This window comes from Agrilus planipennis, unplaced genomic scaffold, assembly GCF_000699045.2.
Source record: "Agrilus planipennis isolate EAB-ADULT unplaced genomic scaffold, Apla_2.0 scaffold200, whole genome shotgun sequence".
In the NCBI taxonomy this organism is placed as follows: Eukaryota; Metazoa; Arthropoda; class Insecta; order Coleoptera; family Buprestidae; genus Agrilus; species Agrilus planipennis.
The window spans coordinates 489,433-510,149 of record NW_020438971.1 but is presented as its reverse complement, the minus strand read 5'-3'; the positions used below and the strand labels follow the sequence as shown (position 1 = coordinate 510,149).

Genomic DNA, 20,717 nt, shown 5'->3' with positions numbered 1-20,717 from the left:
AGTTTTGGTATATATTAAATAATAAAGTGGAGGTTAACCTAAAACTGTTTACAAACTGTTAAGGATGTGGGATGTTCTAGTTTTAGGGAAATGCGTAGATTAACTCGGGATATGAAAAAGAGGAGGTGCCTGTCCAACTACTCTTGAAGGACTGCCGACCCTATGATGACGGCGATAAGTATGCCCCTTTTAGAAAAATCCATATCACGTTACGCCTCCGTTTAGGATAAAGTAAAAGAATATAGTGTAATATTCTAGAATTTTTGACTGAAAGATTTGATTATGAATTTGTACCTAATAATTTTTAAATTGTCTGAAACTCAATTTATAGTCATACTTAACACCAGCTATAAATATTATGTAATACGAGGGTGGATTGATAAGTTTCCGGCCTAACCAAGAGATGACGCCACTAGGCCTACCTTGAGGTGACATTCTATAGTACCATCCTTGGATAGCTTGTAGCTATAGTTTCAGCCCGATCTCCTTGCTAGTGTAGGTTTGACAGCACGCTGAACAAGACGCCTCTGTGGTTTTCGTAAAAATGGAAAAGCAGGAAAATCGTGCTGTCATCAAATACTTTTATTTGAAGGGGTTAACGCCGAAGGAAATTAAAAAAGAGATGGACTCAACACTGGGGACATCCTCCCCGTCATATTCAACCGTTAAGCAGTGGGTTTCCGAGTTTAAAAAGGGTCGTGTGAGCACCTCTGATGGGCCTCGCTCAGGACGCCCCGTTGAGGTCACAACTCCAGATATGATCGAAAAAATTCATCAAATAGTGCTGGGAGACCGCAGATTGAAAGTGCGTGAGATAGCTGAGACCTGTAAGATGTCATATGAACGTGTGCAACATATTTTGCACCAACATTTGCATATGGAAAAGCTCTGTGCAAGATGGGTGCCGCGTTTGCTAACAGTCGACCAAAAATTGATTCGAAAAAACATTTCTACCGCAAATTTGTCATTGTATAAGCGTAATCCAAGCGAATTTTTGCGTCGATTCGTAACCGTTGACGAAACGTGGGTCCACCACTACACTCCTGAAACCAAAGAACAGTCTAAACAGTGGATTGGACCAGGGGAACCAACTCCAAAGAAGGCAAAAACAATTTTTTCGGCGAACAAGGTTATGGCTACTGTTTTTTGGGATGCAAGAGGTATTATATACATTGATTACCTTGCAAAGGGTAATACTATCACTGGTCAATACTACGCAGACTTATTGCAACGTTTGAGCCACGAGGTGAAAATTAAACGACCTCATCTGGCGAAGAAAAAAATCTTGTTTCATCACGATAACGCACCAGCGCACACGTCAATCGTTGCGACGGCTAAAATCAACGATCTAAAGTTTGAATTGATGCCGCACCCTCCTTACTCTCCAGACCTAGCCCCGAGTGACTATTTTCTGTTCCCTAATCTCAAAAAATGGCTTGGCGGTAAGAGATTTGCGGACAATGAAGAAGTAATCGAAGCTGTAAATGGTTATTTTGAGGAGCTTGACGAATCAGTCTATAGAGATGGCATTAATAGACTGGAACACCGCTATGAGAAATGTATCAGCCTTGGAGGAGATTATGTTGAGAAATAAAAAAAAAAAATTTTTAAAAACCTTGTTTTTCTTGGTCAGGCCGGAAACTTATCAATCCACCCTCGTATTACACCAAACGTTTGTATAAGCATCATTTATTAGAATCTGCAGTCATTCTGGACTACCTTGTGCATATTTCCCATTTTCAATTCAGAACCGAATTTGGATAAAGAAGACTATTTTCTGTAGCATTATTCTAAATAGGTATTTATTCTCATTCATCATACTATTTTTACCAGTTCAATTCGTACTATCCGAGAAGTCTGAAAGACATCGTGGTCCCATAGTACAGAGCGCTTCTTCTCATTTAAATTTGGTGAAATTATGACCGCTTCGTTGTGGAACGCCTACGTCCGACATTCCTCGCGTTATCGTCGCGATCCATCTCCAGAACGTATCGTATCGTATCGTCTTGTGCATTTTCATATTATGTATTATAGTATACATACGTGCATACGTCGAGAAAGACAATGTTACTCGTCCGTGCGACACAAGAGATGGGACGGTAGTAATGTCGAGCAGGCAAATAAAACATCCGAGGCGCGTAATCTTCGTGAAATATAAAACCGACTGCTACCAGAAAACGCTCCCAAAACCACAAACAACCTGTAAAGCCCCCTGCTCAAAAGACAAGACAAAATTAAACATTTCCAAGGGTGTCAATACAATTTAAAACGTTTTCGAATATCCCATTGCCGAATTCTAATTCGACTGATTTTCAATATTTTCCTCATCTTCATAAGGTCGTCAGTAAAGTCAAAGGTCATTTTCATACCTGCCGAAGATTTGATGGCATAACGTGCCAGGGTATTATTTCTCATTAAATATTGTGATTGCTTCATCATAATAAGGTTGTCAGTCCTAAGACTGGTTGGACACGCATCTCCACTCCTTCCTATTCTGAGTTAACCTTCGCATTTCCCTAAAATTAGAACAACTCATCCTTAAATATTTGCTAACAGTAATCTAAGCTAAGTCTACCTCTACTCCTATTAACTCCTGTTTCTGCCTCTAATATGTCTCTGACTAGACCTTCATGCCTGAGAAGGTGTCCTACCAAACTATTTCGCCTATTTTTTAGTGACTCCCATAGAGTCCTCTGTTCTCCTATTCTATCTGATACCTCTTTATTTCTAACTATCTCTATCCACGGTATCCTCATAATTCCCCTGTAACACCACATTTCCAACGCTTGTAACCTTTTCTTTTCCGCTACGCCCATCGTTTCGCACCCGTACAGCGCCGCACTCCAAACACACCTTTAACAATCTTTTTCGAATTTCTAAACTAATCGTTAATATTTTCCTGTCGTGCAAGAAATCTAAAATTATAGTCGTAGCCTATATGTCTGCAATAATATCCTTATTGAATTCATATGTGTACATAGAAAGGAAAAGTAATGTGTTTATTTTTTAGTAATGCTAGAAGAACGTTTCAGAAACCCATTTGCTCGTTTGCTCGTAACATCATCTGAAGGATGTTTAGCGATTATTGTTTCCGTTCGAATTTTAATCCGTACACACATTATTTAGAAAATGTGCCCCTCAATTTTAAATGTGTCAGTATATACTGACTGGTTGCGCAGATGAAGCGGCATGACTGTATATTTTTCCAGTGTCAGCTGTCTGTCACTGATTCCGACAGGGAAGTAACCCAACACCAAGATAATATTAGTCTAAACTTAACTAACTGCATGTACCGAGCAATGTATGACGTTTCTCTTGTAGTTTTCAATTTCTCAAAACGAGTTATTTATTGAAAATTATTCCGCATTGTTGTGACTTAGACCTAAAAGCACCAACGTTAATATTTTAATGTTTTTAGAAAACAATTGAATTAAATTTCTTTTGTTCTTCTTTCTCTTATACTAAAACGTTCAGAGTCAAATTCAAACAATAGTCGATCCATAAATGGTAATGGTATCCAGTGGTATTATGAATTCATTCACATCAATACTAAAGAGCCAAAATTTACAAAAATTTTGAATTTGTTAAAAAATTAAAAATGATACAGTATTCTGTTCAAGCATATTATTATATGTTAAGTAAAGCTTGAACAAAAACTTCAACCACAATTGAAGATATGATTCCCAATCCCAAATTGTCCCGTACGACAATCGGTATTTCAGTAGAAAAATTTCATCTGTTTTATGTCTCCTCAAAGAATACTGAATTTAGCCTAAGAAACCTCTCGTTTATGAGTGATTTAGAGAAGAGCTATGCAAAGGACTTTTTCAGTTAAAGATTTGAACCCGCTTCCGTTAGAATGCTACCCGAGCACACTGCGGCTACGATATTTAGGCTACATGAACTCATTTTCTGTAATTGTCTTTGGAATTATCCATCCGATTATATACTATATTGAAATGTGGTGTTATAGGCGATGAGGATAACGTGGATAGAAAAGGTTAGAAATGAAGAGGTATTAGAAAGAGTAGGAGAACAGAGGATTCTATAGAAGTCAATAAAAAATAGGCGAGATAGCTTGGTAGGACACCTTGTCAGGCATGAAGGTCTAGTCAAAGACATGTTAGACGCACAAACAGGAGTTAAGAGGAAAGGTAGACCTAGATTAGAGCACTGTCCGCAAATTGTTAAGGACGTGAGATGTTCTAGTTATTAGGAGGGGTAGAGGTAGACTAGGTTAGATTACTGTCCGCAAATAGTTGTGGATGTGGGTTGTTCTAGTTTTAGGGAAATGCGAAGTTTAGCTCAGGATAGGAAAGAGTGGAGGTACGTGTCCAACCAGTCTTAGGACTGACGACCTTATGATGATGATGATAATTGAAGGACAAAATCGAGTGAATTTTACCCTGAAGGAAAAAAATTATAGTGATCCAAAATCAAGGAAAAAATCGGACCAATCTCGCAGTAAAACAGATAAAATTATCAATCTTAGATATAAACAGATGAAATTTTTCGATTCGGGTACAATAGAGATATTTGGAACGTATTATGGTCTCATGTAACATTGTAATTTGTAAAAAGGTTGAATTCTATTTTTCCTTTATTTAAAGTGTTAAATATCATGCAGTTTCTCTTTCCACACTGTCTCTATGTTCTGGTTTTGTTGTTGATAACAATTATTGTTTTCTAATTTACGACTAGCCTTTTAACAAACAAAATATTTTACAAGGGTGTTCGCCGACATAACTCATAGGCATGTCGGCATCTCTCTGTACAATATTGACATCAACAATTTTGAGTTGACTAACATCAATTGTATCGTTGGTTGGCGAAACAATAAATCGATTATATTTCCGACTGATATACATACATGTAACGGTAAATAAATCCGATTTTTACGACAATCACGGTATCTAATTGAATCCCGCCTATTATTAATTCGCGATCGTTGTCCAAAGTCATGGGATGAGTTCGAAATGATAGGTACAGCATTGGTCGTGCTTATTTTACTCTTCGTCGGCACGAGAGCGAGTCAAATCAATGACGTAGTGTACATCCGTGACCATTTGATGGCGCAGACTCTCGCATGCTTCTCTGGACCGTGGCATATTGGCAGAAAGTAATTAAAGTTGCTATTCGAGCTTTACCGTTTTTTAAGAAGAGCGGAAACGGGCTCGTTTATGAAACGCGTTTACTTTTGTCATCGCAGGTCAGAGTCGCTAAACTTTTTTGAACATCTTGTAATAATTTTCTATAACTGAGCTTTTTGCTTTCCACGTCAGTGGCGCACGGGCTTGGTGAGCGGGATGACCAAATAAAATACATAAATTAAGAAGTTGCTTTGTTTTTTTATGCTACGTTATGGTACCTCAGTTAGCATTAAACGACATGTTCTTGTACAAGATGGTAAAAAACATCATTTATTTATTATTTAGGAAACTGAAGTTTCTATAAAATTCAATTTCTTTAACAAATAAGTCTTGAGGTAGATGCTTTAAATATGCATTTTTATTACAGTAACTACAAGGGCATGTGGCTTTCCCAAATTTGTAAATGCATACAAACAAACGAGTGAAAGAAAACACGGCTGCCATTACCAAAAAAATAAAATAAACGACACGCGCGCGTAGGTTATTGTTTACCATTGTGTATTAGAAGCAGTCGCGATGTTAGTAAACGTTTTCACGCTTTTTTGTGACCTCGCGATGTTTACACCCCATGCCATCAACAGTAGAAGTGTTACGCATCTGTCTTCAATTGCACGACACACCGGTGCTCTTGTCGGCTGTTTTCTAGAATAAAATTTCGAGATACCACACTATCTTCACAACTACAGTAATTCCATTATTCCATTACAGTGATTATACGTAAATTTGTAAAAAGGATCGGAGCCAAATAATAATTTTAAGTGTAGAACCGACACCAACGTTTCGTCTCTAGCCGTGAGGCTTTATTAACAGCTCTGACTCTTGTTACTCATATTCAAGGTATAGGGAAGAAATGGTGAATTATATACTTGAATATTTGTCTATTGTGAAGTTTTTGCTGTTTGACATGATAAATTAACAAACGACATTAAGAGAGAAATTAGCTATTAGAAAAAAGCATTACAACATCTAAAATGAAGCACCTAATGTTGAGGCAAGATTGTTGCTTAGTTTTTTACAGACAAATAGAAAATATTCATGATATTTATGCACCAATTGTGGTTAGGGTTGCCACCCGTACTTTATTATAAAGTATTGTACTCTATTTCGACTGTGCGTACGTTATACTTTACCAGACACATAAAGTACGCAAAAATACTTTATTTAAGGCTTTAAGTAGACATCGTAATTTTGTAAGCGATTATTCGAAATTCAGAGTACATTTGCATCAATAATATTGCACAGAAAAATGGCAAGCCATATTTACGGAACAACCTAATTTCCCAAATCTGTTCAAAGTAGTGTTACTTTTGCTGTCCGTTCCGGCCACTTCAGCATTTACAGAAAGAGTGTTGTCTGTTATGAACGCAAAGTGGTGGGACGACAGGAATAAAGCTTCATTAAAACTAATTAAAAATGAACTTTGAAATTACTTAAATCTTTGTTTGCCATTTTTACAGGCTATTAATGTATTTAAGAGTGGCAGCAATTTATTACTGACTGCTAGGTGTAACAAAAAATATTTTTTAAAAACAAAAAATAAAATACTTTATTTTTTTTAACCTTTTAGTCGAGAAATACTTTATATAAAGCCTGAAAAGGTGACAACCCTAATTGTGATGTTATGTTTAGACTTCACTTTAAGTAGCAAATAAGTCCAGTACCTAACATAACAAAAAGTAAGGAACGATAATTGTGTTTCGGACGTTGTAACACCAGGGCCATTTTGGACATAGTTTTTGCATAATTTTTTTTCGAAAAATTTGGGTAGGTACTTGTAAAATATGCATTCCAACAGTGTACCATAACACTTAAACAAACACAGCAATGACGTATACAGAGAGACTGAAGAAAGCTTTATGGTATCTACTAACGTATAAAGTAGTGAGTGAGGATACTCGTGATATTGCATGGGTTTCAAGTTCGACCCCAGAACGCGGGAGCCCATTTATCAGTCCGTTGTTCCCGTGACAAGTTTTATATTTTATTTTAGCTCCGGACTATTGTCATCGGACGATCCGTGCTGCCACCTTTGTATAACAGTCAACTTATATTGGCCCTATAAATATAAATAAATAGCTCGGGCCCCGAGCTTGAAGGAGAAGTGTACTTGTGTGTGCGACGTTTGTCCTTTTATTGCCCGGACTCGGTTTACTTTCCGACCCGGTTTGAAACTTGGCATTATCCCTGGCGTAAATAAGACGAATTGAGTGAAAATCTCAAAATCGTCCTCAAGGGCAAAAGAGGGTAGAATGCAAGAAACAGAGATGTACGTTTTTCAACAAAATTGCTGACCTACTGTAAATCATTCCGAACGAACCCCATATAATAATAAATCTGTTATACCGTGAAGGCTTTCTTCATTTTTTTTTCAATATTTCGTTGGTTGTTCATTATCGGTGTACAATGTACTTGAATACTCTTTTTATTGTATGTGTATGCAGTTTATAGTATAAACTTTATACCACTAGTAATGTAAATACGTATGTGTGTATATGAATAAGGTAGAAGGAGCATGTCGTAAATTCAAATACTTGCTTATTTCGCTTGTCGAGGGCGCGTACTTGGTCTGTATTACAAATCGTGGTGATTTATTTCGTGTTAGCTGCAACCCGACGAAATGACCACCATAAATACGAAACTGGACGGGATTTTCTTCTTCGATCCCATTTATCATAACTCGAGCAAAAAACCGTACACTGGAAAGAGTTTATTTCGTTGACTTTTACTTTTTACTGCTTCATTACTTATAGGTTTCGTATACCATTTAAAAATTGGTTACATGTCACTAAATTAGAGCTTTCCGTAGGTAACATATCTTAGCAGAGGTATATGGAAGGTATATAGAGCTATGGATTTCCATTCCTCGGAATTATTATAACTGATTGAATAATAGTGTAAGTGACTGAAAGCCTTAAACAAAAATTACCCAACAATAGTTACAGCAAAAAAAAAGTATTACTGTACACGATAACTTTAGCGTATGTGGGCAGTGCTTTGAATTACCCATTTTGATTTGAAAGTAAATATAGGTCATAAAATTTGCTGTTATTGTATTACGTGTTGTCGTAAATTAATGCGTTCGATAATGTAAGCCTGTCACAGATGGTGTCAAGATACTGAAATAAATTAAGCCAGTTTCTTCGATTTATCTTACATCTGCAATTAAGGCAATAGGTTTGTCAATTTGTGCTTTGACTTTGACATAATAATATTAGCAGCCACAATGCCGAAAATTTGAATTGAAACTTTAAAAACCAAACTTCATATTCATTTTGCCATAACAATCCGTACGATTTCTCTTAAGTCAAACTTCCCTAAACAGAGAAAATTATTCCCAACAAGTGACGTTACTATTGCCAGTGGCTATGCTTCTTGACTATTATATAGTTTAGAAATTTTCGTACTGAACTGCTTACCTTGTTATCAACACTGATTGCTGAGTAACGACACAATATGTAAATCGACTCTTTAATTGTAAACCACCATATTTCAAACAATTAAGATGTCCCGCCATTGTCTATCTCTGTCCACGTTGGATATTGTTTGGGGTTTATATTTACAAATTATTATATCAAAGGACTTCTTAATTAGTCAATCTTAAAATATTCCTTTATATGGTCAGACAACTAATTTTAATATCTTGTGGGTACACATTTTTCATGTTTGAATTCTTGGACCAGCTTGTAGGAATTGTACAAAATCCCTAACAATAAAATTTAGAAAGTTTCTGGGGGACCTTGGCAGAACCGTAGTTTGCTCATCTTCGGCGTAATGTTGAAGCAATAGTTCTGTTTAAAAGGCAGGTAAAACCACCCAAAGATGAAATTCTAGGAAGGGCTAACAATTAGTGGAACTTTTAGGCAGCAGCTGCAATGATCAGTTTATGACAAACACCACCACAATGAGCAACTAACTTAATACAAAGATGGACACACCATGGTAACGTACACCCACTAAAGGGTGCAAAGCAGTTCCCAATGTTGTACCTAATGCGTAATTTTTCAATTGTTTTGTGTAAGGTATCCCGAAAAATAAGGATAATTCATTTGCAGTATACTACTGAAAAACTACAGATAGCGATTAAGTTCTTATTTAACTTCATCAGCACGCCCTAAGCAGTCTCGATAAATTATCGATCAAGCCAAAGATTCTCTACGTAAGCCTGTTTACACAGATAATATCGACTAACGACAGTATATTAATAGATGATGGCTACATACTGTTGTAACTCGATATTATATAAACACAGGAAGAAATAGCACTAAGTGATTAAAATGTGTACTTTTCTTGAGCAATAGATTTGTTACTTTATTGATTACGTTATTAGTTAAATTATAAATGATTCCTTTATAAATATAAAAAAAAATAGTGTTATCCGTGTTAAAATTTGAAAAATGTATACTTGTGGTTAGAGAGTGAAATTAAATCATTTGATTATCTCTTGAAACAGTGTTTCGGCAGCTAAAGACACGAATATTAGGACCCAAATGAAATAACAGGCTATAAAAACGGTTGTCAGGGAGATAGGGAGAGAGGATACAAGTTTTAACAGCTAGAAAAGTTTATGTCAAACTGTAAATTAGAGATCCCCATAAAAATGACATTTATCATTTTGTGACCATCCTTTCGATTCTGCTAAAAATGACTAAAGAATGCAGGTAGATTTAAACCCTATTTTAAAATAAATATATGACTAACCTCCTAAACCCATCACTCAAGAAGTTTTTAGATCTGGTGTTTTAAATTAACTAAACGTTAGAACCTAACATCCATCCTTATATTAAAAAATATTTTTAATAAAGATTTAAAATAGTTTTATAGGGTAGTATTTTTTGTCATTGGCAGTAACAACAAAGAATAACGGAGAATTTCAAAATCTAATCTGATTTTGTATTTTAAAAAATTTGATGTTGATCACTAACTATTAATTTAAAAACGCCTGAAATATTTTTTTGTTTCAATAAGGCTCGGCTCTGCAACAGTTCAACTACCTGTTAAAGGTTAGATTTCATTTACTGTATCGAGTGACCGAAGATTTGCCTGGCTATTTAAATAAATTAATGCCCATTAACTTTACAAAATGAGATGTCAGTGGTAGCCATCCACGTGAAATTCAATACCTATATCGAGAAGTTACTGTTGTAAGAATCGCACTTTTGTGAGACCAGGTAACAGATTTGAAGATATATACATGAATGCTTGTAGAGAGCACATTTGACAAATACCCAGAAGTATTACGGAACCAAATATTTTTTCTTTGGAATGGTTAGGGAAATATCAGCCAATAATTCTAAAACTATAGAAAATATCAATCATTGATATGTATGCAGTAGGTACCTATATGCTATGAAAATGAATTGAAAAACCTAAACCTACAAGACATCTATTTGTTACAATATTAATATTTCACTAATTCTCAGACCAAAGCTATTTTATAAGGGACATCTACCCCTCCTAACTCCCGTTTCTGCCACTAATATTTCTCTGACTGGATGTTCATGCTTGAGAAGGTGTCCTACTATCCTATCTATCCTATTTCCTATTGACTTCCATACAGTCCTATGTTCTATTATTTCTAATACCTCTTCATTTCTAACCTGTTCTATCCACAGTATCCCCACCACTCGTCTGTAATACCACATTTCGAACGCTTCTTACCTTTTCTTTTCGGCCTAGTCCCCCTGCCCATGTTTCGCACCCGTACAGCGCCCTCTCCAAACATACACCTTTAACAAGCTTTTTCGAATTTCTTAATTAACCGTTCGCGAGCATAGAAGGGAACTAGAATGAATCTCCTTTTCAGTTATTTTATGAAACTTGATTGGTTCTCATTATTTCGGAAGTTTTATAGAAAAAAGCTGTAGGCATGCTTTCGAATGAGTAGTGACCTTGAATGTGATTCTCACCTTGATCTTGAAATTAATTTGAAGATCAAGTCATTTTTTGAAAAGGAATAAGAAAGCTCATACGATGAGGGCATTATGATTGTCTTTAATAATTTATGTCTACTTCACTTTTTTCTTAAATATACCGAAATCCTCATTTTTGTAAATTTTTGAACATCATCTCGACGATGTAATTTAAAAAATTAATCAGGAACTTTCACTCTGCATCTAGTCACTGTTTTGTAGCGAGCTGTCGTTTTGCATGGAAATCTATTTTGTCTAACTTGTTACGGAAATACGTAATTGTACTGGTTTACCAAGTTGATACACTGCCAAGAATTTTTGTATCTAATTGATCATCGTGCGTGTAAGTTTACAAATTCTCGTTATTATTATTTATTAATAAAAATTGCCGGCTGCAATTGACAAAGTATTTTAATTGACGCGAATGGAATTCGATATGAAAACCACACCATCTTGATCGTATAGGCAGTGCTTCGTGTAGGGCTTAATTTACATGTGTTTCTGGGGATATCGCGTGACAAAATTCACCGCAACCACCTCAACTTATTATTCCCATTAAAAACGAAACTGCAATAACTCATGCCTTAATTAGATATCAACTGAATGTTTTAAAACAGAACCATAATTTAGTCCGCGTAAATTAATATAGCCACAACAATATGCAAATGATCCGTCATAAATTGTTGAAAACAGCAAAAAGTAAATTATTTAGTATGCCGCAAAAGATATATAAAAAAAATTGTCTGAGAATCATAAAAATAGATTTGATTTAAATTAATTTCGAAAAACGAAATTTTTGTAGTACAAATAATTATTTTATGTGCCTTCTTACTTACTTAGTAGGTTAATATATTTTCTATACATTGTCGGGATCATCATCATAAGATTATCAGTCCTAAAACTGGTTGGACACGCACCTCCACTCTTTCCTATCCTGAGCTAATCTTTGCTTTTCCCTAAAACTAGAACATCTCACATCCTTAACTATTTGCGAACAGTAATCTAACCTAGGTCTACCTCTATTCCTCCTAACTCCTTTTTCTGCCTCTAATATGTATCTGACTAGACCTTCATGCCTGAGAAGGTGACCTACCAACCTATCTCGCCTTTTTTTATTGACTTCCATAGAGTCCTCTGTTCTCCTATTCCTTCTAATACCTCTTCATTTCTAACCTTCTCTATCCACGGGATTCTCATCATTTCGAACGCTTCTAAACTTTTCTTTTCCGCCGCGCCCACAGTCCATGTTTCACACCCGTACAGTGCCGCGCTCCAGGCAGGAAGGAAGGAATTTAATTAAACAAATAAACCTGTAAACTCCACATAAAAACATTTGAAAATCTAAAACGCGTTTCAACACCCCTCAGTAAAACCTGTGTTTTATTTAAAGTTAGTTTGGTTTATTAACAATATTTATGTAAGGAATTTAAATACAGTTGAATATGTAAAAGTTTGTAAAATTCCTGTGTTATTTCCCTTTTCTTTCTAAATTAATGCAACTACGCTTGTTCTATAAAGAAAAATACTGAAACTTCTCTCTTTGCATCATTACCCCTACGATACAATTGATTCGTGTTTTATTCGTTTTAATGTCTCAGTTTTTCTAAATTAATAAAACAAAGTGAATTCGTCAAATTTCCTGAAAGCTGTCCCTTACAAGCTATGAACAGGTACTTCACCCTATCGTAGATGTCACAACAGTCTTGTATGCTATTAAAATAGTCATTCGAAAGATACAACGATCCAATGCAATTTATTACAACTTTAAACGATCTATCACGTCCGTATAAATAATATTCACATTGCATTATGCATACAACATGGTGTAGCTACGTTCGAAATTGTAAGCGTTCGTAACATCTCAAGATTTACAAGTAATAAAACATAAACAAACAGACTCATGAATATTGTATGGAAACAAAAATTAGCGAAATATGAATAATATGTTTTCCTGACAAGAAATAGATTCAAACTCTTCTTTTGCAGTACCTGCTCTACATACATATGGAATGTATACTTACACGCTACCAATATGCTAAGTGATTTTGCATCTTAAAAATAATGTGCTGTTGTTGAACGTATATGAAATTAGTGTTTGTTTGAAGATTAATTTCCGGAATGCGAATTGGCAGGAACGAAATTAATTTCTAACCAATTACAGGTCCTTGACTTGACCAAAAATGATTCGAAGAACACCAACGACCTTGTAATGGATGAGCAGTAAAAAATTATTACATTATTAATATTGCTTCAAACGACAAGAGATGAAATGAATATATAATTATGGGAGTCAGCTTTTTAATCAATTTCTTGATAATTATAATAGTAAATACTAAATTGAAACAGCTGCCTGTATAGTGTAGTTAAATTACCAAACCAAAACAATTTCTTTTTGTGTTATGTTTATGTAGAAATCGTTTACAATACTTTCCGGATCTACTTAAAATTAAGTTTAATGTAATTGTTAGGGATGCTGTAATGAAGCTCACTCAGACCCAGGCAGTTTAATGGGGGCGGCTATTTACAAATTAATTTTGTGTGGGCCATAGAGCGCTGGATAGAGTCAATTTCGATTGCAAAAAAACCTAAATTAATTCGCAATCGATAAAAATTAGTAAAGTGGTAGTAATCAAACATACTTCGCATTTAACTATTTAGCAACAAACGTACATAAATACCTTAAACATCCAACAAAATATAAGATAAGTCAAAATATATGAGAAAACAGTAACAGTGTAATTGATTATCAAAAGGTATTTCCTATCCTGTCGATCATCGCATTACCCCTGAACTGTAGCACCCCACAGGTCACATCTCTAACTATTTGTGAATAGTAATCTAATCTTAGTCTTGCTCTACCCCGTTTTTCTATTCCAAAGTACTTTTCTACTCTTTTTCATATCTCCTTATGTTTAACCTATTCCATCCACCATCATTTTTATCATCCGCCTATAACACCATATTTTAAACGCCTGACTTTATCTGACTTCCTATATTAGATATCGGCAACTTCTAGTTCATTATCTCTAGTTTTTATATTAAATCTAACCATACCTCCAGCTTTTAAAGTTCGTTTATTTAGTGGGAATTGTCCTTTCTTCACCTAATTTTTCTCACCTAATTACTGCTTTTCCCTTTTGCATAATTATGAAACTCAGAACAACTCATATTGTACGTAATTATAAATGCACTGAAATATCCTTTCAATTGTCTTAATTTTTCTTCTTCCTACTGTGAGGATATTAAAGAGAATCCGTAAACCGGAACATGTAGTATTTTGTTTGGCATCAACGCAGGCAAGCTCTGTAAACCAGAGCAAGTTTCCTCAGTGCCTATGGTACAGTTTATAGTTTGTGCTATCAAAAAATTTATTTGAGGGGTACCAAAATATATTTTATACATTTCTGGAAATTAATCTTTCATTCAGGAATTCTTCAAAACTATCTCTTAATTTATTTATACAAACCTTTATGAGCTATTTATTTAAGATTCATCATCATCATAAGATCGGCAGTCCTAAGACTAGTTGGACACGCACTTCCACTCTTTCCTATCCTGAGCTAAACTTCGCATTTCCCTAAAACTAGAACAGCCCACATCCTTAACTATTTGCGAACAGTAATCTAATCTAGGTCTACCTCTACCCCTCCTAACTCCTGTTTCTGCCTCTAATATGTCTCTGACTAGACCTTCATGCCTGAAAAGGTGTCCTACCAACCTATCTCGCCTATTTCTTATTGACTTCCATAGAGTCCTCTGTTCTCCTATTCTTTCTACTACCTCTTCATTTCTAACCTTCTTTATCCACGGTATCCTAAAAATTCGCCTGTAACGTACCCGTACAGCACCGCGCTCCAAACATACCCCTTTAACAATCTTTTTCGAATTTCTAAATTAACAGTTCGCGAGTATAGGAGTGACTTTCTTTTTACTGAAGGCTACTCGACCCCGCCCTATCCTCTACTTTATATCCCTATTACTCCTTCCATCTTGACTTTTATTTAAGATTATGAACTTAATTTCGAATGTAAGTATGTAGGTACCTAACCAGTTATTTTGTTGCCATCCAAGAGATTACTTAATTTATTGGCTACTCCGAAGAACAGGTTCTGCAAAGCGCCTAGCCGTATCTAAGCATGCCGGATTTTGCAGATAGTCTGTGACATTTATATTATGTAGTTAAGTGTCCATGGCAATAATATCGGTCGTTTATCACATTTTGTCCGCACGGTCGATTCTTTTTCCCAAATTCGTGAATAATGGACTGAGGTCGGGCCACAACGCCGTGCCAGTCGCCAGCGTTTGCGGTTCGGCTTCTTGACAAAAAAACATTAAAACAAAATTTACTACAGTTTTTTTCTTGTGAAATGGACATTTCATCCTCTCCTGACTTCTTCAGTTCTTGACATCTGAAATTTCGGCCTTCCCATCGAAGTATACTATGCCAGTTTGCACACGTATGCATTATGTCTGTTGTAGACTATTCCTAAGTATCAGTTAAACGTCTACTACTAGCTACGTTTCTTGTCTACCTGGAATTGTCACCGGCAACTGTAAGCCGCGTGTTTGGTCTGTCAAACATCTTGTAGGATCCGTCCTAAACGGCTGTTGTAACATGTTTCCACGATACCGCGTAATAGTCAACCACTACAAAATTCTTTTCTGGGACATGCTCTTCAATCAACGTATAACACCCGCTAATCTTTTTGAACAACGTTGTCTATGCAAGGACAAGAAAACTACAGTTGAAGTATGGTGCTGTACATTAAAAATATCATTGAGTAGTATATGTTTCTAGAAATCTGTGAATGATTGACTCACCAAAGTAAAACCTCAAACTACTGTAGATGCCGGGGAGGTACTGTGGACACCCTCAAGCTTTGGTGCCAAGTGTCCGAGTTGACATTTTCATGCCTGAATTGTCATATCGACTTACTCTTCCTTGCGATGTTTATTGCGAATGACTAAAAAAGTCTTATTTTATGTAATAATTACAGCTAATCTTTAGAATAGGGTTAAGTCGGAGTTGTTAACAAAACTCATCAGCGAATTCATGAAGCTCACTACGCCCCAGGTAGATGAAATAGATGTGCGTGAACGGCTTATCGATTCGCCGACTAGCCGCGGACGCTTTTCTTCATGTGCGCCGTATTTGTAAATGTGTATGTCGTTTTTGCGTTCTGGGAAAGCAGTTAAACAGTTCAAAACAAAAACAAACTATTCCGATGTTTCCAGAAGGTTCCCGAAAGTAAACAAAAGAATATTTAAAAGAAGAGACGATCGCCGAGAGGAGATACAATAAATTAACCGTTGCAGAAGTGAATCCAGAAATAAATTGACAGTGATAGAACTGAAATAAATAGCGCAGTGAATAGTGATATATCAACAGTAGTGTAAATAATAAGAATAATTCATAACCTAAGTTTAGTAATAATTTAGTAGTGTTTTTAAGTTCTTTAACAATTAGTGTAAATAAATATTTTTGTCGTTATCAGTCTTAGTAGTTAATTTTGTTAAACCCACGAACATTAGTATCTCTTATAAAGAGCAAAAATATAATTATATTGATGATGATGATGACACGCCAGTCATTAATTAATACAAAAGATAGCAAGCTTAAACAATATTTATTTCGTAGAGAATAGTTTCAATAACGCATTTTCGAGAAGTGGGTAATATTAACGACAGGCACAGTAATATTCAAGTTGCTTTCATCGAGGCGTTCGGTCGAAGAAACAGATCAATCTTTTTGCAGGGGGAAGGACGGACGTGTTGCACTTGGTACGGTCATTAATTTTTTCGAAAGTCGAAGGTTACGATTGGGTTCGCATATATTCACGGCACATTGTCGGTATGACAAATCGAAAAATTATTGCACAATGAATGGCGAACAATAAGGCACTGTGGGAAGATCCGTTGGCCTTTTTGACGTCGACATAAAGAATAAAGAATTATAGTGGATGGATGACCAAGAAGAGGTACAACCTTACGGGGAGGATATGGCTATTCTTGTTGTTGTTATTATTATTATCGTATATGATGCGACGACGTTAAGAAACATATCGACACCAGTCAAGGCTGTTGACATGGAATTGCAATCAAACTGTTTTTTTTTTACCTTTGGAAAAAGACAAACCCGCGTATTTATCGATCCCTACCAATCCCGTGTAGAGTTGCATGCTGTTTTTAATTAAACCTGATGAATGAACAATGTCCGAATACGAATGGCAAATAAAAATGAATAATTAATAGATATTATACGGGGTTAATTTAAATTAATTGCATATATCTTCACATTATGACGAATGAATATTCTATACTGATATACATAATATAAAACGGTAAAAATGGCATAAGGGGGAGCTGACTTCTTTTTAATAAAATTTTAAACAAGACCATGTGTTCATTTTAATTTTTTACAAAATAAATCAGTTTCTGGGCAGACCTGGGGCCCCCCTTTGGATCTACCTCCCCGTGCTGTAAATATGTATACCGAACACAAATTTTCAGGAAAGTGATACCCGTCTGGGTCACAAAAAATGAAATGGTAAAAATAACCCTTAATAATGAATAGTATCTAATAAAAGTAATTTGTCGAAATAAGTGTGAAACTACATATACAAAAATATTTCACGATTAACTGTTTCCATTAATGTTAAAATTAATTTAAGAATATCAAAAGATTTTCATATTTTCTATCACCCCTAATTCATCATTTTCTGTTTTCAGGTGAGAAGCCGTTCAAGTGCGAATACGAGGGTTGCGACCGACGTTTCGCCAACTCCTCAGACCGGAAGAAGCACTCGCACGTTCACACGTCCGACAAACCATACAACTGTCGCGTGTCCGGCTGCGACAAGTCGTACACGCATCCTTCGTCCCTCAGGAAACACATGAAGGTGCATGGCTGCTCGGGTCGATCGCCGCCCCACTACGACAGCGACGGCGAGGAATCCAACTCGTCATCTGCGGGAAGCATCTCCGTCGCGGCTAGTCCCCAAATATCCCAGGTGACCGTAAGCGGTTCGCTGAGTGACTGGTACGTATGCCAGTCGACGCCCACGCCGCCCGATCCCCTGGGCGGCCTGGGACACTTTGGACACGTGCACGGCGGCGCTGCAACCGCGTATTGATATTGAATGTTCTCGTTTTATGTGTAACTTAATTTAATTGTGTAGTTTAATGACGACGAATGAAAAATGCGAACAACGTTTACCACGTGCAATTTGCGCTGTTGCAGTGCTATTTTTATTTTATTGTTTTTCCAATGTGACGCACACCAAATCAATTTCTTGAAAGACCAACGATAATAAAACGCACCCCAAATAACAAATTGTATGCTTTCTTCGAAAGAATATATTTTTTTTATCAGAAAAAGTAATATTATGATAAAAATGCTTTGTATTATTTATATTACAGTTTGCGCTATTCATTTACCTAACTATAATCTTCATCAGTTTCTGAACACCAAAAAAGTTAGTGAAACGCTTAATGCAGTTTTTAATTGCGTTATGGACTTTTAACTGATGATTGTCGGTATACTGCAAAGTTACATTTTAGAAGAACTAATTTCATTAGATTTTTCATAATACGGCATTAAAAAGAACATGATTTTTGGTTGATGCACTTCTTTAAACATTTCTTGATATTTTAAAAAACAATTTTAAAAGAAAAGAAAATAATAAAGTAGTTAAAAAAAGAGAATAGTACGATGCACCCGTCGACTGTTCCGTGCGGGTCTGAAAAGGTAAAAGTTCACCATCTAGATCATCCTCCTCGAGAGACGTGAAGGATGACGATGAAGGATGTTAGAGACCGAGAGCGAGAAGAGCGCGTCCGTGCACACGTCACGGTCCTTGCACGAGCGTGCATTATTTATGACAAATAAGTTATGGTTGTTGGTTTTATTATTAAAAACGGGTCGGTGTAGGTCTCTGCTCATTAATAATTTCTCGCGGCCAGCAGAGAGCTCGAAAAAGAAACGCCATTGTCAATGCGCTCAAAATATTAAAATACGAAACTGGTACTCGTTTTTCCTTGTCAGACATCATGCTCGTATGTACAAAATATTATAGAAGGTAAAAAAAACAGTCTGAGGGCATCGTACTGCTCCTTTATCGATTATTTCTAAAGAGAAAAGGCCAATTTCCATTTACATCAAATTATTTATCAAGACTCTTGTCACAAATTGTCTCCACTTTTTAATTCTCGTAATAATACAAAGCATTTTGTTATCTTAACATTCTATGTCATGTATGTTTGTTACCCAAACATTTGTTGAAAATTATTCAGGTCCACTGTGAATTTGTACATCCCTCAAAAAGGACTCCTTAGTTCAAAACGATTTCATTAATGTTTTGTAACTAAGCTTGTCATTTACACGCTTTTAGTTGTTATCTTAAGTATATTATCATCCGTAATACGTTGTGTGATATTACATTACTTCTCTAATTAAAAGAGAAGATTCTGTAAATAAAGATTTGACTTGTATAGAGATATGTATGTATAAAAAAATGTACTGACGTGTATTATATGTTTTCACGAACGTTATAAAATATATTTATCAAATTAAAATGTAGTTTTAATTGACGTGTCAATTAATAAACAGTCATGCCATCCAAGTGCAAAAGTCATACTGAAAAGTAGTACAATAATTCGAATTCGACTGGATATATTTTGTTGATACTGATTTTATCTGAAATCAAAATTGAAAATGTTTTTTTGACATCAGTAACCACTAAATCAGGTTGAAATTATAACAAGATTTAAAAGGCTGAAAAAAAGTGCATCTATTATGGGCTATGGCCAATTAACTAAGCACATTAGATACATACATTTTTAATGTTAATTATTTTTCTAAAACTGTTTCAAACTATGCAAAGGAGTAAAGGGGAAAGAGGCATTGAGGTAATTTACATCTAAATTAAATGTTATAGTCTGATTATCTTCGTAGTAATTACCACTTTTAATTTTAAATTTTCTCAGTTACGTAATTTACAATTAAAATTAATTGAATGAAACTATAGCTAATGAAGAAAGTAGTATATAAGTGAACATCATCATCATCATAAGGTCGTCAGTCCTAAGACTGGTTGGACACGCACTTTCACTCCTTCCTATCCAAAGGTAATCTTTGCTTTTCTCTAAAACTAGAACATCCCACATCCCTAACTATTTGCCAGCAGTAATCTAATCTGGGTCTACCTCTACTCCTCCTAACTCCTGTTTCTTCCTCTAATATGTCTCTGACTAGACCTTCATGCCTGAGAAGGTGCCCTATCTCGCCTATATTTAATTGACTTCCATAGTGTCCTCTGTTCTCCTATTCCTTCTAGCTCTTCATTTCTAACCTTCTCTATCCACGGTATCCTCATAATTCGCCTGTAACACCACATTTCGAAAGCTTCTCCCACCGTCCATGTTTCGCACCCGTATAGCGCCACGCTCCAAACATACCCCTTTAACAATCTTTTCCGAATTTTTTAATTTTTATCCTCTGCTTTATATCCCTACTACTCCTTCCGTCCTGACTCCCTAGATACTTAAAATCAGTCACTTCTTCTAATCTCTCGTTTCTTATCTTTATATTCGTTCTTTCCCTACTATTTCTTCCCTTACATACCAGTATTTTTGTTTTACTTTTATTTATTTTCTTACA

The 20,717-nt window shown here is 35.7% G+C and overlaps 1 protein-coding gene across 1 annotated transcript in view; it reads left to right on the top strand.

Annotated features, from left to right (window-relative positions):
* The window catches only part of LOC108739995 (zinc finger protein ZIC 4), a 44,915-nt gene extending 25,324 nt beyond the window's left edge, over positions 1-19,591 (top strand). The window contains exon 2 of the mRNA XM_025975403.1: positions 17,789-19,591. Within this exon, the coding sequence (XP_025831188.1) occupies positions 17,789-18,192 (404 nt within the window). The 3' untranslated portion in view covers positions 18,193-19,591. The remainder of the gene's footprint in view (positions 1-17,788) is intronic.
* Positions 19,592-20,717: the final 1,126 nt, after the last annotated feature.